The following is a 23,631-nucleotide window of genomic DNA, read 5'->3' on the forward strand; positions in this document are numbered from 1 at the left end:
TGTGACCGAAGTGCAGGACCCGGCACTTGGCTTGTTGAACCTCATACAACTGGCCTTGGCCCATCGATCCAGCCTGTCCAGATCCCTCTGGAGAGCCTTCCTACCCCCCAGCAGATCAGCCCTCCCTCCCAACTTGGTGTCATCTGCAGCTTACTGAGGGCACACTCTAGGTAGACGGCATCCACAACCTTTCCCTCCTCCACTAAGCGGGTCACCTTGTCGTGGCAGGAGATCAGGTTGGTCAAGCAGGACCTGCCTTTCAGGTACATGAAACCCACGCTGACTGGGCCTGACCAGCTGGTTGTCCTGTACGTTGCTGCGTGATGGCACTCATGATGATCTGCTCCATAACCTTCCCCGGCACCAAGGTCACACTGACAGGCCTGTAGTTCCCTGGATCCTCCTTCCAGACCTTCTTGTAGATGGTTGTCACATTTGCTAACTTCCAGTCAACTGGGACCTCCCCAGTTAGCCAGGACTGCTGATATCTGATGGAAAGTGGCTTGGTGAGCACTACTGCCAGCTCCCTCAGTACCCTGAGGTGGATCCCACCTGGCTCCGTGGACTTGTGTGTGTCTAAGTGGCGTAGCAGGTCGCTAACCATTTCCCCTTGGATTATGGGAGCTTCATTCTGCTCCCTGTCCCTGTCTTCCAGCTCAGGGGGCTAGGTACCTGGAGAACAACTAGTCTTACTATTAAAGGCTGAGGCAAAGAAGGCATTATGTACCTCAATCTTTTCCTCATCCTTTGTCATTATGTCTCGTCCCGCATCCACTAAAGGATGGAGATTCTCCTTAGCCCATGTTGTTCTGTGGGTGGTTTGTGACATAGCCAGAAGTTTGCTAAAAAGAGGGTACGACCCGATATGGTGACATTTAATAGCTTACAGTCTCTCTTCTTCCAGAGTCCCTAGTGAAGAGGAGGCAGCTGGCTTCCTTGTGAGAACACATTAAGTATAATCTATTCTGGGAATTTCTCAAATTTGCATAAATTCCTGGATATATTGTCAGTGATATCGCAAGGCATGTGATGGGGAATTTCAAGTCTGAATTCCTGCAGTCTTGGAAAGTGCACTGCTAGTGGTAAGAGAAAATGAAAAAGCCATGGCTGTCTGGCAGATTGCATCTAAGATAGTTTTATGTTTCTAAAAAGATTGCTGAATCCCTTGCTGGGACTACAAGGAAGAGATTTTCCTGAAGCTGTCCACTTACAGCATGACTGACTGGTGCAGTGCAGAAGGAAGATCTCTCTGGACTGGAAGAAGAAAGATGGAGCAACCTCATGCTTCTAACACAAGGCTCTGGGGCCTGATTTATAGTTTCCTGGTGTATTTTCCCCCTGCTGATTATTTGAACCATGGAGCCAAATCTCTGTTCCTTCTGTATTTTGACAATTCAATACTCTGGTCAGTAGGCTGAAATCACAGATGTGATTTTTGAAAACACTAGATGTTGCCAGAAGTTGTTCTGCTTGTTTGCTATATGACAGTGTGCAGGTCTTGCAGGGAGAGCAGCTGTGTGTAGTAAGAAATGGCTTATTAATGAAAGATAATATAGCCAGTTTAATGGTACTACCATTTTACTGAAAAAGTAGGAGTGAAGAACTCTTATGCATCCATCCAGGAGGATGTCTTTTAATCTAGCTTTTTTGTGGGAAAACACCCCAGGCAGAAGCACTCAGGCTGCTTGAAAGGGGTTTGGGAGAGAAGCTGGTTTCTCCTGCTTTACTGCACTGTCCTACTGTGTCCTGTCATTCACCTCTTGCCCTGGAGGGCTGCCCAGAAGAGCTCAGACAGTGAGCCATGTGTTTAAATGCTGGATCTTGGGGGAAACCTAGAGTTTCTCATCATGTTTCATTTTCTACAGGCTCATTTGCAAATGGACTTTCTCACTGGCAAAGTCTAATGTTTTGCTGTTGGATCTTTGCAGTGTTGTTTGACTGAAATCATAACTCAGCTTGCATCCTGGAGAGCTGTTTACTTTTTGTGGTTAAAGAGAGGATGTGGGAGGACACCATAGTTGAGAGAAGCTGTGTTATGTCCCATTAAACTTGCTGCGTGTTTTTTATTTTTGTTTCTTTTTCCTTTTCCTTCCCTAATCTTCTGAAAAACAGTGTATTAATCAGCTTCATTAAGAACAAAGATGCCCCAGCCTGGTGGGGATTTTTGATTGCGGCTTTGATGTTTATCTGTGCTGTGCTGCAGACACTCATACTTCACCAGCATTTCCAGTACTGCTTTGTTACTGGGATGAGGCTGAGAACTGGGATCACTGGAGTGATATACCGAAAGGTAAGACTGGAAGTATTTCATGGGTTGCAACACCAGTGTATAGTCAAGCAAGTGGTCTTAGTTCTCAAATACTCATGCAAGAACAGGGATATTGGAGAATAGCCTCTTGGAGTAGAAAAGATAGGGGTTTTGTTGAGTTTTTAGGAGTACCTCTATCATACTTTACAGAATTTTCTAGCGATCAGCAACTTAATGTGGGTGTACTGGTAGGTCACCAGATGTATCACAGGCTCACTTGGTATCATTGGTTCACTTTAAACATTTGGAAAAGGGATCCAGGAGAATAGCGTGTTTGTGCTATGAGTCGATTAGATGCAACTAGGTTTTCTTCACAGTGCTACATACTGCTTGAGACAGAAGTGCTCACAAGAGAACCATTTCATGAAGTCTTGTTCTTTGGAGATTAGGAATTGATGTAGGTGTGAATTATTTTATTCTTGTTGGAGATGCACATTCTCAGGGAGTGTCTTGTTTTGCTAATAATTGAGGATTTCTTCTCTGTGTTTCTCCATACATATCAAGATTGTGCATCCACTGAATCCCTCTTATTTCTCAGTCCTTAGTCATCACAAACTCAGCGAAGCGCTCATCTACTGTTGGAGAAATCGTCAACCTGATGTCAGTAGATGCCCAACGTTTCATGGACCTGATGACTTTCCTGAACATGTTGTGGTCTGCACCACTCCAGATATTTCTAGCTTTGTATTTCCTCTGGCAGGTACAGACATTGTCATGTTTTTTCAGAATTTGTCTAAATGATGTGCAAGCTTATTATTTTTTTGTTAATTTGACCCACCACTGCTTTTTTAGAAACTTACTGTTCTGCCTTGTAGTAAAATAGCTTGTACTGGTGTACATGATCAATTAGTCTCGTAATTATTGTGTTCAGCTGGTAGGCAAGAGAAGGCATTTGAAGCAAAAGATAGCCTTCGTGTCTCCTCTGTCCCTACCATGCTTTGGTAGGACCAGTCTTGGACTCCTCACAGTGTTTGCAGTAGTTGATGCAAATGCGAGCTTGAGGGAAATGGTTTAAAAACCAAACCAAACAAAAAACAAAACCGGACGTAGGAAATGTAAGCCATGTATAAAGATTATATCACGCCATATAAAGAAGTTTTGTGCAAGTCGACATGAAACAAATCTCACCTGGAATAACCATAATTTTTCCTTTGCTCCAGTGAAGTTGTTTCTGGTTTATTCCAGGTTCATTCTGAGCACTGGCTTTCATCTTTGAAATGTCTCTATGCAATTAATCTGTTTTACTGCATAAAATGTTAGCATCAACTTAACCATATTGACTTAGTCTTGAAAGCCATTAAGTTGCAGCAGTTTTATGTGAGTTGCTGCTCCGCTGGTAAGCTGCACTCTGGTAGCTAGCAGTTTGTATACTTTTACTCGCATTGAGGGTACTGGGTTAATTCAGTAATTACAGTTCTCTAGGTCGGAGAGAATTCAATGGAAAAAATCCTCCTGTGTGGCTTATTTGTTCCCTTTCTACATTTGCTCAATAGCTCTGTATTTGCATTAGTTGAAACTTAACTTTCCCCTTTCACTGGGAACCACTTAACAGGTAAATCACAAAGCGCTCTGCTATCACCAATACTAGCATAATAATAATTCAAGGCGGGTGCGGTCATATTTTTCTGTCTCCTCAGTTGTTCTGTGAAATCAGAACACTTCACTGGGAGGAGTTCAACTTGTCTACGTAAAACATTCATTTCTGTTTCTATAACCTACTGTTGTTTTAATGCTCACCATAGGGAACGGTAGCACTTGGGTACAAGTAACAACAACTTACCTTTTTTCTTTCAATCAAGACTTTAGGGCCTTCTGTGCTGGCAGGAGTTGCCGTGATGGTTTTACTTATCCCATTTAACTCTGCAATAGCAATGAAAACTAGAGCATTCCAGGTAAGGTACCAACAGAGAAGGTGATGTTATCTGAATTGGCAGCTGTGCTATGAGAACAGCAGGCATCAGTGGTTGTTTTGGCCATTAATGAGCTGCCATTTGCACCAATTTACTTATGAGTAAGATTGTATTGAAATATTTAATAACTATATCTTCTCAGATAGTTTTTTCCATAGTGAATTGAATGCTAATTAAGGGAAAGGTGTGGCATTGAGTCAGTGGCACTGTTCATATTGCTGGACCTGCTTCTGGGATTAGCAAGAAGTTTCTTTGTCTCCATATCCCTTCACCTGGTAGCTGCTTCTAGGAGTGCCTAGAGAAAGGGCAAATAAATGCTGTTCTTTGAGCTGTGAATGACTGTTTTCAGAGATGGGAACTGAAACATGGTAGCTTGTTTTTTATGCTAATAGCCAGTGTTGACTTTCACTGCTACAGAGCTGGGCTAAATTTGAATTATTATCTTAACGTAAAAGGAACCTTTATTCCTTTCTTTGTAGTCTTAGTCATCTCTAGTCAAGGAAGGCTGAAAAAAACCAATATAATAGTGCCCTCTGGCTTTGTGCTAGTAAAACCTAGCAAGTGGCTTGTGCTGTGCAACTGATCAGTGACTGTTTGGAAGGTTAAAAAAAATAATCAAGCTGTTGATGTAACAAAGGTACAAGTTGGAAAACGAATATAAATGATGGCATTTAAGCACAGCCTTAGTAACAGAGTGGTATTATTATGTGCCTTAAAGAGACATCCAGATTTCCCATTAAATCTCTTGGATACTGACATGTTAGTATTAACATTCCTTTTCTCCTTGCCCATTATAAGATGCTCAGAGCTGCATAACTTGCTATGCATGTGTCTGTGAATGCAGTTTTTCATTTTGTCTATACAGCTGAGCAGGGATTTTTTATTTTTTTATTTAAAGTAACTGAATGAAGCACTGTATTCTAATGTATAGGGAAAAAAATAAACTAGGAGTAACCACAATCTTCAAGGGATGCCATAAGAAATACAACTGTGCATATCAGGAAAAAAATCTGAAGAAATCAAAGGAAGAAGTAGGGTAACATTTTTCTGAAGTGCCTGAATCTTTCTTTAAGGTGGTTTTGAATATGTAACCCCTAACAGTGAAGATGAGTAGAAAGCTTGTCTACTCTGCTTTTCAGCCATTTTCTTTGATTTTTGGTTTCTTTGGATGTATAGACTTGCACAATAAGTTTACTGATAACAGTCTGGCTTGCTTTAATTACCTTTTGCATCCTCTTTAGAAATAGCCCAAGGACCATCACAGCTGTGAGACAACATGTTGAAATCTCTTTCTAGTCACTCATGTGACACTCTGTCTCCTGTGTTTACTAATAACCTAGGTGGAACAAATGCGATATAAAGACTCCCGCATTAAATTAATGAATGAAATTCTGGGTGGCATAAAGGTGCTAAAGCTGTATGCTTGGGAACCATCGTTTTCAGAAAAAGTGTTGGAGATACGAAAGAATGAGCTGCGAGTTTTGAAAAAATCTGCCTATCTCAATTCTTTGTCCACCTTTGCATGGATCAGCGCACCATTCCTGGTAAATTGAATTTGCATGACTTTCTAAGCTGTACAAGTACATCCTTGAAGGATAAGCGTGAGGCTTTCTGCTTGCTAAACGTACATAGGAATAAAATGTAAATACTTTTTAAAAAAATTATTCACATGCTTTGAAGCAAAGTTCCCTGTTCTCTAGAGCCTTTTTGTTAATCGGTATTAAAGTATTTCTTGATAAAGCCTGCCAGTGGAAGCTGGGAATAGCTGTCTTGGGAGAATTTCCAACCACTTCAAAGTACTTCCCATAACAAATTGAAACTAGAATTTGAAACCTCAGAGATATTTGTGAATAGCAAAAAAAATTCTAATTGAGTCAGTCAGGACAACATCTTGTCTTAAGCTCTCATTTCTACCTTTCGTGTTACAGTGCTCTGCTTGTTTTAGGGGGAGAGGGAGTTGTTAAATTATTCTACAACCTAAAAAAAGATTGATTTAATGTAAAAAATAAAGCCCAAATGATACATTGTCAATTCTGAAATGCTTTTTCCTCAGTTTTCCCTTCTATTTTCCACTTCATTGCACTGTGATCCCTTTTGCAGAAAGGGTTTTGGTTTTGGTGAATAAAAACATTCAGATAAGTGCTTTGTCAAAAATATTCCTAGCCAACTGTTCTCAAGATCAAAGGCCCAACCCTGCAGAAATATTCTTAATGGCCTCAAGATCCTGCCTTTTCATGTTTACTTAACGTTAATGCACTTCCTTAAATGCACATTCCCGCTCCTGCTCACCGTTAGTTTACTGCATAGGGTGGTCCCTCCGCAGTGGATGGGCCCTGTCATACAGCAAACCAGCAAATTACTTGGATTTTACTCCCTTTCCTGTTGATCAGTAAGTCTTGTTTGCTTGGCCTGCAGTTTACAATGGGAAAATTTGGTTGGGTGGAGTTGGAAATGCAGCCAAACCGCAGCCAGGTAACTGTTTCTCATTTTTATTTACCTGAGTTCTGTAGTTCACCTCTTGAATCTCCTAGTGCAACTAAAGGTATCCATTAGTAATCTGAAAGTTATTTTATTTCACATGCCCTTTCTTATATCAACTTCTTCATACAACTTGTCATTCTCAAACCATGTTGAAAAGGTCAGAAACAGAGAATTTGCCCAATTTTTTTGTTGATACTTTTATTTCAAAGATGCCTGTGAGGTTTGACTGCTTTTTAAAATGTCAAAATATTACCTATGTCTCGCAGTAAACTCCCTTTCTGGCTTTTAGGTAGCATTGACGACGTTTGCTGTATACGTTTCAGTGAATGAGAAGAATATCCTGGATGCAGAAAAGGCTTTTGTATCCCTCTCCTTGTTTAATATCTTAAAGTTTCCCCTCAATATGCTTCCACAAGTCATTAGCAACATTGCACAGGTAAGGAGGATCTTGTGCATAAGTTGTTTTGAACAACTTGGAAAAAAAAGAACCCCAGATGTCCCTGATTTCTAGAATGCAGAGATCCCTTGCATCTGCCTGTTAGCTGGTTTTCTTTCTAATATCTTTTCCCTACGGCTGCCCTGTATTGGAAAGTGTGACATCTGAGTATGCTTGCCTGTATGAATTTTGCTTCACTCAGATGAACTCAGCTTGGTCTGAGAAATTTCACAGTTCAAAGCTTGAATTTCAGCATAAGACTGATTGCAGGGAAAGAATGAGTCACTGTTCAAGGAAGCCTGTAGAGTGAAAGCTTAAGCCATTCTGGATGCTTTCTTTTACAGTAGTAAGAGCATTAAGTCCCCATTAAAAGAATGATAAAATAACACCACGCTCTTTTCTTAGACAAGTGTTTCCCTAAAGAGAATTCAGCAGTTCCTGAGTCATGATGAACTTGATCCAAATTGTGTGGAAACAAAAGTGATTGCACCAGGTAAAGCCATCAGTATTTTTCTAAACTATGCTATTACAACAAACATCCTGTATTTATTTTGGACTGGTTGAGTTATGAAAAAAAAAAAACCAAACAAAAAACAAAACGAAAATAACAATAATAATCTTGGGTTTTTTAAAAAAAAAAGTTGCTGGTTTGAAAAGTATGTGTTTGTTGTTCAGGCTATGTGGAAATTACAGAAGTTTCTGGCTATATTTTTGAGCTTTGAGCTGGGTTCTTGGGCCTGAGTTTGCATCTGCAATGTACTGCTAATAGCACTGAATAATGAAGTGCAACCACTGACTAGGGACAGCAGGACCTGTTCCAACCTTTTGCACTGCACAAATGCTCAGGAACATTGTAAACAGTTTTGATTTCTTCTGTTGGAAACAGTATCCCAAAACAAATGAACAAACCAGGTGGTCTCAAAAAATTGTGTTTTGTCATGTAATGCACTTTGGTGATATACTGTGGTTTGAAACTTCTCTTGTGTGATGCCGTAGACGGAGGAGGAGAAAGGGATGGCTGTGTGGCTGTCATGCAATTACTGTTACACACCACCCCACCAGGAGGTAAAGGAAGCCTGCAGATCTGTAACTTTTTAGTGTGGCAAGCAAAAAGCTGCACAGAGGCAAATTTAATCTGATATATCAAAGTCATCAGCATGCAGTGTCTCCTACTGACTTGAAAGTGGTTTCTTAAGTAAACTTGTGCTAACACTTGCGTGGTGATTCTGAGCAGCAAACGTTGGGACTAGCCTCACTGGGGCAGAGTGAAGCAGGACACCTTTTCAGCTCCATAGGTCAGTAAGCAAACAGTCTATAGCTTAAGCCGTGATCAGTTATTTTAACTCTGAACAAGCCTGTCTTGTGACCCACAGTCATGAGACTGTGCTTCCCATGCCGGTAGAAAAGGGAACCGCAGTGTACATGAAACACCCATAAATAATAATTCCTCTGTCTGCCAGTCTCTCAGCTGTACTATCCTGTGTAATACATTTCCTCCCTTCTCTATTGTTGTTTTTGTCATACAGGCAATGCCATCAGTGTAACAAATGCGACATTCAGCTGGGGAAAGGAGCTTAAGCCATCTTTGAAAGAGTAAGATTCCTTTATGCAGTTGTAATACAACATCTACCTGCTTCCTGGTTTCTGGTGCCTGGGAGGTCTGTTTGAAAGATGTCTAGTAATATCTGCAGGCTCACTTCTGAAAAAGGTTGTTTTCACGCATCATATATGTGCATCTCTTCTGCCTGTAAAATGTCGAGCTAATCCTCATGGTTTATGGTATTTAGGTTAACGGAACAGTGCTGTAAGGCTTTAACTCCACAGCAACTCAAATAAAATAGTTACCTATTGAAGGACAGAAAGGCTACGTAAATTTCTTAAATAGACATTTTTTAGCTGAAGCAATTGGACAAATTGACCAAATTGATCTGATGGATTATAAGGACAGTTGAGGTGTCTGGGTTTGGACTTGGGCATGCGAACAGTGATCTGTTCTTTTAAGAGTCTTGTGGCATACTCATCCCAGTGGCTGTAGATGGGCCATTTCCGGGCAATGGGGGGTGCATGTTTTGCTCATTTGCCTGTTTGAATGAATACAAACAAAATTTGCCTGGAAGCATATACTTCCTTATGTTATGTTTTGTTGTCAGATCAATATCACAGAAACCTGGTAAGTGTTGTTAGAATTCTAGTCCAACGAGCTCATGCTGCTGTGCTGAGTGTATTATCTTAACAGGTTATACATGGATAACCTGCAAGCAAGAGGCTTAGAGTTCAAAGGAGCCAGTTTGGTTTAGGCAACCAAATCTGCAGCCAGGTTAACTTCAATGTTCTGGTGTTTATTTCAGAAAGAACCATGCATCTCCAGCTCAGATTGCTAGCCACCAGGGCCTAAAAATTACCTGGTGACTTCCTAAAATAGCAGTAAGGCAAAACTCAACAAGAGGGAAAGAATAATGAAAAAAAACCAAACGTGTAGTGCTTTTGAGTTTTCCTGCTTTGAATATTTCTTTTAAAAAAACCAACGCCCAAAAAAAAAACCCCTCTTGCAGTGTTCAAAACATTAACTACCTGCTTGGTAAGAATATGCATAAGAATTAGAGCCCTAGATCTACATCAGAATCTGTGCAAAGAGAAGTTTGGCTTGATTTCATTAGTGAAAGGCACTTTGATGGCAAAGAGACCGTGTCCATCAGTCATTTCCCTATCAGTTCACCTTCAAAACCAGGACCTAAAGCAGTCCATTTAAGAACATAATGGGGAAAACAGTAAAGGATTTTAACTGGGAAAGTTTTGGGTTTCTTGTCTTGTTGTGAACTCTATTTATCAGCACTGGAAATATGGTACTAAGGTGGTTTGAACATTTTTAGATGGGGTGTATTCACTCACTACTTTCGTACAATTGCTCTTGCTTCTAAAATCAAAACCCAAAAGACTTCTGGAAGATTGTCTGCTTTCAAAATGCTTATTAACCCTGTTTGACTTGCTGATGGACTGATATGACACAGCAAAGGGTCTTAGAAGGCTTGCTACCAATCCTACTGGTTTAACAACCAAGAAGATGGATTAATGCTGTGTTTCCATTTGCTCCTACAGTTCTGGTTACAGTTGATAGTGCACAAGAAAGGTAGGAAAAGACCAGTGACCAAGCTATGCTTACTATATCCAGTCAGGCTGAGGTCAGGCTGATTTGTCACTGTGTATTTCAGCCCTGGTTTAAAGACCCATAATGTCTTTAGTAAACTAATGTTTAATTAATTTCCAGCCTGTTTCCTCCACAGTATAAATCTGTTGGTCCCCAGTGGTGCTTTGGTTGCTGTTGTTGGCCATGTTGGCTGTGGGAAGTCTTCTCTGGTGTCTGCTCTCCTGGGTGAGATGGAAAAGCTGGAAGGAGAAGTGGCTGTGAAGGTTGGTGTTGTTTACAATGCCATTTAACAATGGTATGGAAATGTGCTGCTTATGCCTGCCATTGCTTATAACGCACATCAAGCTGGAGAGGGAATTCTGTTTGCTCCTGTGCCAGCTTGTCTGCATGTTTATTTGGGTTTTGCCCACACCTGTTCAGTTGTGTTTTATATAAAATGGCTTTCCCAATTCTATCAACTATACATCAGCAATTAGCACACGTATATGTATAATGTGAATGTATATCGAACAGGAGCTATTTCTATGTGCTGCAGATCTTAATCAGAGTTGTAAGTGTGAATTGCTGCTTGTTACAAGTAAGAGGTTTCCTTTCTCCCTCCTTGTTCAAGGGTTCTGTTGCTTATGTGCCTCAACAAGCCTGGATCCAGAATGCCACGCTGAAAGATAACATTTTGTTTGGCCAAGCTCCTAATGAACAAAAATACCAAAATGTCCTGGAGGCCTGTGCTTTAAACACTGACCTGGAAGTGCTGCCAGGAGGAGATCAGACTGAGATCGGAGAAAAGGTAAGGGGTTTGTTTTTTTTCAAGTCAGACCTGCTTGGTGATTCCTGTTCTGTCTAGCTAAAGAGAGATTGCTGTAAAGTCAGCACTTGATTTGGTTTGATCTTTACAATGGCATCCCTGCTACAATCAACACTGAAACGTGTGGGGCAGTTTTGTGGAAGGCAGTTGGACTTAAACTCGTTCCTAACTTTAAGCATGTGTTTGTACTGTGGTGCATAATTACACATCTAGCTCTGGAAGATCAGAGCATCCTCCATTTGTTGTCCAATTGTAAAGGTGCATCTGTCCAGAATACTTGAAGTCCTTCCTTCTCCTGTAGGGATAAAAAGGGAGGGAACATATGGTGTGCGTCAAGTGAAAAAGTGATATGATCATCCCTTAACACCTCATTTTAATGAGAAACTTTTACATCTGTGATTACCAACAAAGATTTTTTTTCATAGGCCACTAAATTTGAGATGAATATCGTGAAGTAGAGTGGATATGTGGATTTGTATGTAAGATGAGAGATGTGGAAGATGTTCCAGGTGCCGCAGCCCTGCTTTGAATGTTTGCATTTTACATCCTGGTTGATGGTCTTCTTTTTTATAGTTTTGTGTTTTAATAGCTCCCTTTAGCAGCTTATTAAGCAAGAGGCTTATTCCGTCTCCAGATTGTTGGGTGAGTGGAAGTTTGGCAGCGAACAAACAGATTTAGAGGCATTCTGTTCTGTCTCTGGCTCAGAGTGAGTTATTCTCTTCAGTGCCTCGTGTTTCAATTCAGCATCCGTGTGTTTGACTGGGTGAGAGCCATAAAAAGTCATACCTGTTGTTGGAACAGAGTCGTGGTATGTTTTGTTCTCTCCTCTTTCCCTTCAGGGCATCAACCTCTCAGGTGGCCAGAGGCAGCGAGTGAGCCTCGCTCGTGCAGTGTACAGCAACTCTGACATTTACCTATTAGATGATCCTCTTTCTGCTGTGGACTCGCATGTTGCAAAGCACATCTTTGACAAAGTTATTGGTCCAGATGGAGTACTTAAAGGAAAAGTAAGCTGGCATTTAGATCCTCTTAAAAACGTACACAAACTCAGAAGCACTGATGGGTAACAGGAAAACTATTTCACCACCGAGGCTTGAGCGCTGAATCATTCCTGCATTTCTGTGTTAAATTGGCAATGTGGACACCTTTTTCCCCACAGCACAGACTCTGCAGTGAGCTGCTATTTAGCATGCCCAGAAGCGATGTGATCTAGTCATAACATGTAGAGGCAGAAATCTGGTCTGTCTTTTAAAACCCCTACTATGAGATGTCCAAAAAGAAGACATTTGCAGAAACTTGTAAAGGTTGTCAGCTTAGTATTGCTGCTTGTTACTCGGAGGCGGTGCAGTGAGGAAGTTGTAACAGCTTACTGATTTTACAGAGGTCTTTGGCAGTATCCAACCAAATTGCAATCTCTTTGCTTCCCCTTCTACTCCTGTTACAATCTTCTCAGATGTCAAAAGGGAAGGGCTGCAAAGAAATCAGCACAAGGGAAATGGGGAATGAAAATTCAGTTGGTTTACTTCCCTCTGTGGTTACATCAGCACGCAGCAGGAAGCATAGTAAGTTCATGTACATATTTCCAAGCTAATTTGGCTAACAAGGACAGTGTATTTCCACTGGCATTTCACCTTGACATGGTAACTCACTCCCTGTCCCAAAAATGTGATAGTATTTGGCTCGCTGAGCAGTGTTAATCCCCACAGTGACAACTGAGAGTTGTGGGTTTTTTCTTTTTCCCTATCCAGACCCGAATTCTGGTGACCCATGGTATCAGCTTCCTGCCTCAGGTAGACCATATAGTTGTGCTGGTAGATGGCAAAATCTCTGAAATGGGATCTCATCAAGACCTTCTGAAACAAAACAAGGCCTTTGCAGAATTCCTGCGAAATTATGCACTTGATGAAGACATCGAAGAGGATGAACCAACAAGTACAGTATTGCTTTTTCTTAAAACATGTCTTTTTCTGTCAACTAGATTACAGATATTTTCTCTGTATAAAATGTCCCTTGCTTCTTCATGACAGCCTGGCATTTGCCTTTCTGCGCTCTATGGCCAGGTCTGTATTATTGATAAATGTTTTCACAAAGTTGTTTCAAAATTTCATGTGGTTTGTCCTAGAAAAAAAGCAATTCTTGTGTTAGAAATTATTCTGAAATTGGGAATTTATTTTACAATTAGAAGTAGCTGAGAACAAACTGGGCTTGCTATCAAAGGGACTACCTAGAGTCTGATATTTTTTCCCTGTTTATGTGTTGTTGTTATTTTCATACAGCAAAGTTCAAATTACATTTTAATCTTGGGTTACTTTCCAGCTTGGTTTGATTCTGATAAAATGATACAAGATTAAAGCATTTTGGTAAATGTTTCCTCTGTGTGACAGTGTTCCCACACTCTCTGATTGCAGCTCTGCTTCTCTCCAGACAGGCAGAGAGGAACATGCATGACATCTAGCAACAGCAGAGGCTTGCAGTAGTTCCTGACATGACTCCCCCATCCCAACATTAAGCCTAGATCATGACCTATAAGTGAATTTAGCTAGAACCAACACTTGCTTAACATTTCTGATGCACCAAAGGAATGTGATGTAAATGCATTTGGCAGCCAACCTGCCTCACAAGATCTTTGCAATTTAGTTAGGAGAAGGGATGTAACCAAACCGATGGGGGAGTTTATGCACTGTGATTTTCCTGCTGTGATATTGTTTTTCATGACTCTTGCTTTGTACAGCCACCTTTTTCTGTGCTCTCTGCTTTATTCAGCAAAAAGTCTGAGGTGTGTTCTTGTCTTGCAGTGCTGGAGGAGGAAGAAGTCTTGCTAGCTGAAGACACCCTCAGCATCCACACTGATCTGGCAGATAACGAACCAGTGACAAACGAGGTCCGCAAACAGTTTCTTAGGTAAACATGAGGTTCATGTATTTATAGTCTGTGTCTGGGGTGAAACACATCTGAAAGATGTTAGTCACATATTGCTTCTCAGTCTGGGCTTTAGTTTCCTTAGTTTCCTCTTACAAATAAATTGGTTTAGTATCCTTTTGAAAATAAGTGTGAAAGAACATGCAAAGAAGATCAAACATCTATTCCTGCAATCCTCTTTTTAATCCAAACTGAACCAATTTCTTAAAGCTACTCTCTGGTTCTCACGTAACACTATGTATTTACCCACACAACACTAAAATGCTACCAGTTGCATGATAAATAAACCCTTTGTATTGTGCCTTTCCATTGGGAATCATGGAAATCTTTAAAGTTTTCATAACATACCCATAGATGCTGTCCAGCTAACTGTTGATGTGAAAACAGAGAAGGTCAGGGCTTAGCTTTGAAATGTCTGTCTTGCGATGAAGCCTCTAAAGGCCTTTACCAAAGATCCCAAGCCCTACCACAGCCTTTGTTAGGTACTATATTTCTGGCATCACTGAACATCACTGAACATTCAGGGGGGTGGTACAAGCACCCATAGTTGTGAGTGAGGCTGGCATGGGAACTCAGCAGAAGAGCTGCGAATAAGTCCAGTGTGCTGCATCCCAGTCTTGCCTTCGCACTGCCACAATATGCCCTTTTTCTCCTAATGACTCTTTTGTTTTAACTAGGCAACTTAGTGTAATATCTTCTGAGGGAGGAGAATGTCCCAACAAAATGTCAACAAAGCGAAGAGTCTCTGAAAAGAAGTCAGCAGAGCCTCCTCTGCCAAGAAAAAATCCTAACGAGAAACTTATTCAGGCTGAAACCACTGAAACAGGAACGGTATGGTTTGATTTCCCCCCCTCCCTTTTTCTAAAATTTTTTTTTCTATTTGAAAAAATCATTTTTATTTTTACATTTGATCCAGTTCTGTTAAATTCATTGTATAAATCACAACTGCAGGCTTTAGGCATTAATCTGGTGGCCACTGATCATTGAAATTTGGGATTTTGGCAGAGGCTTCTGCACCTGGCAAGGGCTATGTACTTAGGAAAAAAAGAAGAAAAAAAAATAAATCCTTTCCAGCTCCTGCCACAGTCACCTGATACCGCATAGCACTGCACTCCATCAGCCCTGCCTTTGCATTGCAGAGCTTTCAGCACTGTTGGTTTTTAAACTGTCTGGCTGCTGTTGAGTCCAGCTGCAGCACTGGTTATTTGATGACCCGCAGCAGTGGGTTATACAAGCCAGCTGCCTTCTGTGTGCCAGTGGATCTGTTCTGCCTAAATGATACCTGCCACCCCAACTTGGCGAGCATTTTATGCTTATAGGTACAAAAGGGGCTGTACTCTTCCTGAGCAGGGCCAGGGAGTGAAATGGGAACAGCGAAAAAGAGAAGAGAAGGAAAAAAAGAGAAGATGGGAATACAAAAGTAAAAGAAGGAGACAGAAAGGAGCAGCAGATGGAATAGGAGCAGGGAGGTTTTGTTAAAGAAAGCCCCTTCCCTCCACTTCAGAAGGCTCAGTGTGTCTTGTTTAGTTTGAGGTACATGGTCCATGGCACAGACATGTAATTAACTGTTTCTGTGGATTATTTTAGCTTTCAAAGTCCCTAATCAACAACACTTGTTCTTTTATAATTAAATTAAATTATAATAAAAACCTTCTAATGGTTTTTTAGAGGCTGAGTTTTTTTCTGGGTCTCTCTTTTTGCTTCTCTGCCTTTTTGCACTAACTTAGAGATAGCATCTTTACTTTTTGCCACAAGCATCATCTGTTTATGTTCCTATTGGGCTGCACTAGCATTTGGTACCTCATTTAAGCTGCTATAAAGACACCTGAATGGAGGCATATTCAGTACTTTTCCTTAAATAGGCCATTTAAAGTAGTCCTGAGCTCGATATGCCTGCCAAGTTGCTTCTTTTGCCTGAAAAACTTGGCTCCTGTTCTTGTTATCTATCCTTTGCTGATATTTGATCAGCCTCTTTTCGTTTGGTTTTTTTTTTTTCCCTCTGGTATACTCTTAAAAACTAAAACCTCACAAAACTAATAAAATACAATTCCTCAAAATGGAGGAAAAGAGTATTTCAGAGAAATTTGTGACTTGCTTTGAAAGTCGTCTCCCTGATGTGGAGCTCAGGCAGGTGAACTGTTCTCTGTGGTATGTTAGAGTTTGGGCAGTTTTGAACTTAGCAGTTCCTCTGATGAAGAATTTTTTTCTCTTCTTCTGTCTAAATTCCTGATTGTGTAAGTTGTACAAACCAGCTTTGGTGTGTGATTTTGCAGGTAAAGCTGACAGTGTTCTGGCAATATGTGAAGGCTGTCAGCCCTGTCATTTCTTTAGTGATATGTTTCCTATATTGCTGTCAAAATGCCGCTGCTATTGGGGCCAACGTGTGGCTCAGTGACTGGACCAACGAGCCGGTGATAAATGGGACTCAGCACAACACAGCCATGAGAATTGGAGTCTATGCTGCCTTGGGCCTCTTGCAAGGTGAGACCAGAAAAAATCATGATGTTTGAATGTTTAGTAAAGAGGAATTAGGTGCGAAGCCATGGCACCAGTTGCTGGTGTCCCAAAATTGCCCCCCAAATACTTCAGAGCAAGTGAAGTAACATAGCCTGGAGCTACAAAGTCTCAGTTCAGCCCAACACTTTTAATTTTTGTTGTGAAGCCCTTGAAGGGGGTTGAACAGGTGACATGGAAGCTCTAGAGAGGGAAGTTGGACAGAAAACACAAAAACTTAGGTGCAGAAGATTCTGAAGGGTCGGGGTGAAGTTGTAGCATTAGGACTTCTTGGAGGTTTGCGGAAAGCAGAGGGAAGATGGTTGTGCATCTGTGAATGATGCATGTGAAATCCTACATGCATCCATACCATGATGCATAGCGAAAACCTGCAGGACATGTTCCTGTGCCTTAGGCAGCAGTGTCCACAATGCCGCAGTGCTAATGTACATCATAAGAGAAGGGTGGACAGGGAATGTAGTAAAGGAGAAAAAGCTTCTAGCACAACAGAAACTGCTGAGAGTCAAAGAGCTGTGAATCGGGAACATCATGTTCACTGGTTAACACGTCTCCTCTTCACCTGTTAGGCCTCATAGTTCTCATCTGCTCCTTCACCCTGGCAATGGGAGGCATTAATGCAGCCCGGACACTCCACGCTGCTCTGCTGGAGAACAAATTTCACACCCCGCAGTCCTTCTATGACACCACCCCAACCGGCCGAATCATCAACCGCTTTTCAAAGGACATCTATGTGATCGATGAAGTAATCCCACCGACCATCTTGATGTTCCTTGGAACATTCTTCACCTCTTTATCGACAATGATTGTAATTATAGCAAGTACTCCACTCTTCGCTGTGGTTATAGTTCCACTTGCAATTCTGTACTTCTTTGTTCAGGTAACTGGAAAAATATCTGACTACCATTGCAATGATTCTTATTCCATTATTCATGTTTCTTTGTAGGAAAAACACCATGAATTTGGGGGAAAATTGAAATATCTTGGTTACTACATGTTTATGTAAACAAAACATTCTTTAATTCTCTCAGAAAAAGAAATGTCCTGTGAGACGTGGTCATGAAATAAATAGGCATAACCTTTTTTTTTGCTTTAAAGTAATCACAAATAAGCCTACTACTAGAGATAGAGCTGCAGTGCACTTCAATATATTGAAGTGCGTATATATTTGACATATTGACAAGTTTTTAAGGTGGTGAGGAGTTACAATGTTGAAAGAAGAAAGCATCAATTTTGTTGACTTCTGAGCAAAATTAAAGCTTATTTTATAGACTGTGAATAGAGACCTGATAATGGAGGTGCAAATTCATGTTTTCATTTCTTGGAAAATGAGGCTTCTACAAATGGATTCATTTTGTTAGGCTATATTAACTAAATTTAAAGGGACATAGGTAAATTCAATTTATACTATACAGAAATTGCAGTTACCCAATAATCTGTTGTGGAATGAAGCAAAAATAACTTTCTTGAAATCCTTCTTAATTATAAAGAGTATTTTGGAGGGTTGAAGTGTGTCAGTAGCAATCTCCTTTAAGTCCTTAACCTAAAAAATTTTTCACTGTTAATTAAAAGAGAAAGTATTTCATGTACCTTTCAATTTTCTCCAAAAAATGGTAGCGATTCTACGTAGCTACCTCCCGCCAGCTGAAGCGTCTGGAGTCTGTGAGTAGATCTCCCATCTACTCACACTTCTCAGAAACAGTATCAGGGGCCAGTGTCATCAGAGCCTATAGAAGAGTGAAGTCCTTCGTAGACATCAGTGATCTGAAGATGGATGAAAATCAGAAGAGTTACTATCCTGGCATAGTATCAAACAGGTAAAAAAAGGCATATAACTTCTTGTTTCCACTTAGATAATCCCGTGTTTGCATAACTGGTCCAAGCAACCATTTACCACACTGCTTCCATCTGCCTTTTTACCAGGTGGCTGGGCATTCGAGTTGAATTTGTGGGGAACTGTATTGTCCTTTTTGCTGCCCTTTTTGCTGTGATTGGTAAAAACAGCCTGAATGCTGGCTTGGTAGGACTTTCAGTATCTTACGCATTACAGGTATGTATTAGAGCTTTCTGTTCATTGATGGGTTTGCATTTTTGTAGATGGTATGGATATATTAGCAATAATTTAAGTGCTTGTTAAAGCTGAAGTTAATAAGGAAATAATAAAAATGAGTTGTGGGACACTGGAAACGGTCGAGATTTACACTGAATGCTGAGAAACCATCAGCAAGCTCACATGCAGTAGGACTTCAGGGCACTTTGGGAGCATTGAGGTTGTGCTGCAGCCCAGTATCCCTAGCGGTGGCATGCGGGAAGCTCAGGAAGTATCAGGTGCACCCACCAAGAACAGGTCATTAAGCCCCTGCTGCTCAAATGTCCTGCATCATGCCTGCTACCTAGCACATCGGTGTGTCTAGGTAATGACAGGCAGATCAGCAGGATTCATAAATAGGCAAGATAAACTGTACTCACCCAAGCTGTGGACAGTTTAGCAGATATAATGGCCTCACTCTTGCCAGAAGCTCTTTAGATACCATGAGTGTGCAGGATTGCTGTTAGCAATTTTCCAGTGAGACCCATGACTAGGGGAATGACTTCCAACCAGCCTTTTTGAGAGGGCCGTTTGTTAAATCACCAAGGGAGGAATACACTTCTTCATGTGAGCACCTGATTCTCTGTAGACTTCTTGTCCCATAACTGTATTAATGTCAATGCAAAGGTAATTATTCCATTTGTAATATTAATGTGAATCCATGTCTTAATAGCAGTGTCCAGTTCTGTTGTTGTTGTTATTAAATCTGTTGTTCTTCTGTGGGTGATATTTTGTTCCTTGTCTTCTCCAAGGTGACCTTGTCTCTGAATTGGATGGTCCGAATGACTTCTGAACTTGAAACTAACATTGTGGCTGTTGAAAGAATAAAAGAGTATTCAGAAACAGAAACAGAGGTCAGCTAACAAGCATCAAGCATGCTCACCAACAAGCATGGCAAAATTTTAATGCACACATTTACATGGTCTTTCTTTAGACTCAAGAGACGGTTCCTGCTCTGAGAGTGTTATCATTTAACCTGAACAAATGTCACGCTCTGAACTGTAATTTATGCTATCACAGCTCCAAATTATTACTGCCGTCAAGCAGCCTGTGCTTAGCATCTCATTTTGCTGCTGCTGTGAGTGGCTATAGCACAACAGAGATGAGTTTCACCATCAGAATATTGCTTCCATCGGGTTTGAAGTGTTTGATGCATAGTCCTACCTGCATGGGTGGTGCTGTGATCCTGCTAGTGAGCACAGCTGCAGTACAATTATCAGGCTATGCACATGTTTTCAATAGTATTTCTATTTAATCAGCTTAATCAGTTCTCATCTCCCATGAGAGAAGAGCATCTCTAGGAACACTGTACTGCCTAATTCAGGAAACTCATCCAATCATCTGCCTTTGTTGCCAAAGACTTTTAAAGGTGGCAGATTGAGCTATGCTGGGAAATCTGCTCTGTGGACACACTGGGTTTTGTTAGTTCTGTGTACATGATGGGAGACTAAGAATTAGGAAATGGATGATCTGAGGAGAGCTGCAGTGTAGGGTTCTGGAGATCGAGTATTTAATCTGAAAGCTAAAAGGAAGCTAGACAAGATGCATGATATATGTTATAAGCCAGAGCTTGAGCTGGCATGAAACAGGCAGTGTTCTATTAAAGTTAATGGAAAAAAATGTAAATTTATATCCATTGAGGATTTGGCCCTGTGTGCTCAGACTTTTTTTCCTGTAAACTTTACAGCAAAGACCAAAATGGGTAGATACCTAGGAACCCATGTTTTTCCCCCATTATTATAAATCAAATCTCCATGATCAAATAAATTTATCAGATATATTTGTAGTAACCCACAAATGTTAATGTTTGTATCTGAGTTTGAATTTTTTTTTTTTTAAACCTATACAAGACATTTCTGACTTCTTTTTTCCTTAGGCTCCCTGGATCATTGAGGGCAAGAGTCCCCCAGAAGACTGGCCATCCAAGGGAGAGCTGGAGTTTGTGAATTACTCAGTGAGGTACAGGAAGGGCCTGGATCTAGTGCTGAAGGGTCTAAACCTCCAAGTGCATGGTGGAGAAAAGGTGAGTTACCAGCTGTATGTCTTTGCTAGAACTTTGCCCTGAGCCTCCAGTGACAGCCATGGAGTAGGGGACAGGGTCTATAAGCACACTTGCCCTGGCGGTGGAGACCTTCTCAAGCTGGCCTTGCAGGAGCCAGCAGTGACAACCATGCTGTTGGTGTGCCAGCATCCTCCAGGCTGGAAGCAGCAGGACCACCTGCATGGGACTTTGCAAGTTAGGCTGGCAACAGGCTACCTGACACCATGTAGGAGGCACCAGCACAAGTGACAAAAATTCAGTGACAAGAATGCTTTTCTGAAGCAGTGCAAGTGGGAGAAGGAATTCCAGCTTTTTCCACTTTCTGGCTTTCCCTGTGAAATTTTTGGCATGGAAGGAAATGACATTCTTTGCTTCCTTAATCAGGAAATTTTCTTTGTTCTGGGAGATTCACTCCCTCACGCTTCAATTGAAGGTTCTGGGTTTTGCGCGCTGGCGACAGAAGAATTAGCATGGGAAAGTCCTCCACTTAACAGCGTGTTAGTAAAAGAGAAGAGAATTATCCTTATACTAAGCAGACAGGATGACAACTGCCTTCTGGAATGGAGATACACGTGCTTACCATAAAGTCTGAATTGCCCTCTGAAAAGCCTTTATTTCTTGTCCTTGAGTGATTGGACTTCTAACATGGATACTTCAGCTAATCATCCAAAGTTATGTAGGATGGCTCTAGGCCTATGTACATATTTATATGCAATATTCAAATTATGGGAATAGAAATATATACATTACAATGTATGACATGGGTTTCTAGGGAGAGATGATTACATTCTTTCTTAGATTCAGATCTTGTGTCAAAGCTCTTAGAGGAATCTTGGGGGTTTGTTTGGGGTTTTTTTATTGGGTTTTGGTTTGGTTTTAACTATATGCTTTGTTGTTAAACCTGCAATTTGTTATAGATTGGAATTGTTGGCAGAACCGGAGCAGGGAAGTCCTCCATGACGCTCTGTCTCTTTAGGATCCTGGAAGCTGTAAAAGGGGAAATTAAAATCGATGGTGTGAAAATTTCAGAGATTGGTCTCCATGACCTTCGATCGAGGCTAACAATTATTCCTCAGGTACTGTTTCTGTGTATCACAATAAAGGAAGAATCTCTAACAGCTTAGCAAACCGTGAATAACGGTTTATCCACAGAGGAAAATGCTTTGTTACACTCAGAAAATTGTTTCAGAAAAAACCCTATTTATACTTTAAATGGTCCTCTCCTGCCACATTATAAGCTGATGCTGGGTGATAAAACAGGATTTAGGTTAAACCATCTTTTCAGCTGGAACTTGAGTTTTAAGTCTGTATAACATAATGTATTTTCAGAGTGGATGGGATTGGGAGGTGGCCTACCTGCAGTGTAATGGAGACTTCAAAGCAGTAACTCTGTACTTAAAACAACTAAAGCACTTGTCTAACGAAAGTTGGTTTCATATCCAGGATCCTGTTCTCTTTTCTGGAACATTGAGGATGAATCTGGATCCATTTAATAAGTATTCAGATGAAGAAATATGGAAAGCTCTTGAACTGTCTCATCTGAAGAGGTTTGTCAGCAGTCAGCCATCCATGTTGGACTATGAATGCTCAGAAGGTGGAGAAAATCTTAGGTAAGGAATGCTTGAACTAGAAACATACACTGAGCTTTCATTCAGCTGTAACAGTGAGTAACACCTGAGCACAGGTTTACACTGTAGTCTGTGGCGTCTGAAATGATTTAGCCACCTATTCCTGTTTCAAGAAAACCACTAAGGCTCAAACATTTGCCTACTGTTCTGCCTCTGCCATGAATGATCCAATTCTTCTTTGTTGCTGGGAAGCCCAAACCAAACCAAAATCCTGTCGTATCAGTAAAGAAAGAAGTCTCGGGATGACGGAGTATTAGGAATAGGCAGTCACTTAAACATGGTTTGGTAGGAAGGGAAATGCCATGGTAACATATATAACTGCTGTGCTGAATAAGAGTCTTCTGCCTAAACTGACACTTAGCAGTGTTTATTTTCCATTATTATTTGGAAGACCCACGGAGACATGAATGGGATGATAAAATGCCATGCTTTGATATGCTGTGCTGGCTTCTGAGACTGTGGTGTAACCGGATTATGTATGTGATGAATGTTCAGTTCCTTCCTCAACCCGCAGAAACACTTGAATAGAGGCTGTGTCTGGGGTGCATTTGTAGCAGGGGAGGAAGTGTGGACTGCCCGGATTTTTTTTTTTTTTTTTTTTTTGATGGTAGAAAGCACTTACAGCCTCAGAAATATTTTTTTTCTTTTCTCTCCTCTTTTTTTTTTAAGTTTGCATATGCTTAGTGTTGTCATAACTGTGTGTGTGCCTGAAAACTCAGGCAGAAGCGTTGCAATCATTAGTTTCCTTGGCTTTTGTCACAGTGATAGAAAGGGGGCATTTAGTGGCTCTGTCAGGACTGGGTCAGGCAGGTAAGTGAACATATATGCTAAAACTAGCTGAGTAATGCTGCGATGTGTAGGTATTAGCCCTAGGGCTGACAGACCGGGCTGTTTGCTAAATACTATTTTTTTGGTTCGGTAACTTTACCTGATGAGTAATCTGCTCTAGTACAAGTGATTCTGAGCAGTGGAGAGCTAAGGGCAGTGGGGCGTTTGTGAAAGCCTTGTCTCTGCTTGCAGCGTTGGCCAAAGACAACTTGTCTGTCTGGCAAGAGCTCTACTTCGCAAGACAAGGATCTTGATCCTAGACGAAGCGACAGCAGCGATTGATCTTGAGACAGATGATCTTATCCAGATGACAATTAGGACCCAGTTTGAAGACTGCACAGTGCTGACAATAGCGCACAGGCTGAACACCATTATGGATTACACAAGGTAAAAAATTCTTAATGTGTGGCAGTGCGGGGGGAGCTCACCAGTTTACTGGGTATGTGGAGCAGCAGCACTTAAAAGGGTCTGGTTTGTCTCTAGTCACACTGATGCTCTTGTCAGGTAGTATGTAAACAATGATGTTTAAG

At 41.0% G+C, this 23,631-nt stretch overlaps 1 protein-coding gene across 3 annotated transcripts in view; it reads left to right on the plus strand.

The window, feature by feature from the left end:
• Positions 1 to 23,631, plus strand: part of ABCC3 (ATP binding cassette subfamily C member 3) — a 51,237-nt gene that overhangs the window by 26,705 nt on the left and 901 nt on the right. Inside the window, exons 9-30 of one of the 3 annotated variants that reach the window (XM_049812069.1) lie at positions 2,113 to 2,290; positions 2,847 to 3,008; positions 4,108 to 4,200; positions 5,559 to 5,762; positions 6,989 to 7,135; positions 7,541 to 7,628; positions 8,662 to 8,728; positions 10,417 to 10,543; positions 10,891 to 11,067; positions 11,925 to 12,092; positions 12,834 to 13,017; positions 13,881 to 13,986; positions 14,682 to 14,835; positions 16,278 to 16,485; positions 17,085 to 17,395; positions 18,133 to 18,332; positions 18,439 to 18,565; positions 19,357 to 19,458; positions 20,481 to 20,627; positions 21,563 to 21,721; positions 22,089 to 22,255; positions 23,294 to 23,488. In XM_049812069.1, coding sequence (XP_049668026.1) covers positions 2,113 to 2,290; positions 2,847 to 3,008; positions 4,108 to 4,200; positions 5,559 to 5,762; positions 6,989 to 7,135; positions 7,541 to 7,628; positions 8,662 to 8,728; positions 10,417 to 10,543; positions 10,891 to 11,067; positions 11,925 to 12,092; positions 12,834 to 13,017; positions 13,881 to 13,986; positions 14,682 to 14,835; positions 16,278 to 16,485; positions 17,085 to 17,395; positions 18,133 to 18,332; positions 18,439 to 18,565; positions 19,357 to 19,458; positions 20,481 to 20,627; positions 21,563 to 21,721; positions 22,089 to 22,255; positions 23,294 to 23,488 — 3,471 coding nt within the window. Of the gene's footprint in view, positions 1 to 2,112; positions 2,291 to 2,846; positions 3,009 to 4,107; positions 4,201 to 5,558; positions 5,763 to 6,988; positions 7,136 to 7,540; positions 7,629 to 8,661; positions 8,729 to 10,400; positions 10,544 to 10,890; positions 11,068 to 11,924; positions 12,093 to 12,538; positions 12,723 to 12,833; positions 13,018 to 13,880; positions 13,987 to 14,681; positions 14,836 to 16,277; positions 16,486 to 17,084; positions 17,396 to 18,132; positions 18,333 to 18,438; positions 18,566 to 19,356; positions 19,459 to 20,480; positions 20,628 to 21,562; positions 21,722 to 22,088; positions 22,256 to 23,293; positions 23,489 to 23,631 lie in introns of those variants that run through there. The other 2 variants (XM_049812070.1, XM_049812071.1) reach the window with 2 other exon arrangements.

Source organism: Accipiter gentilis, chromosome 10 (genome assembly GCF_929443795.1).
Source record: "Accipiter gentilis chromosome 10, bAccGen1.1, whole genome shotgun sequence".
In the NCBI taxonomy this organism is placed as follows: Eukaryota; Metazoa; Chordata; class Aves; order Accipitriformes; family Accipitridae; genus Astur; species Astur gentilis.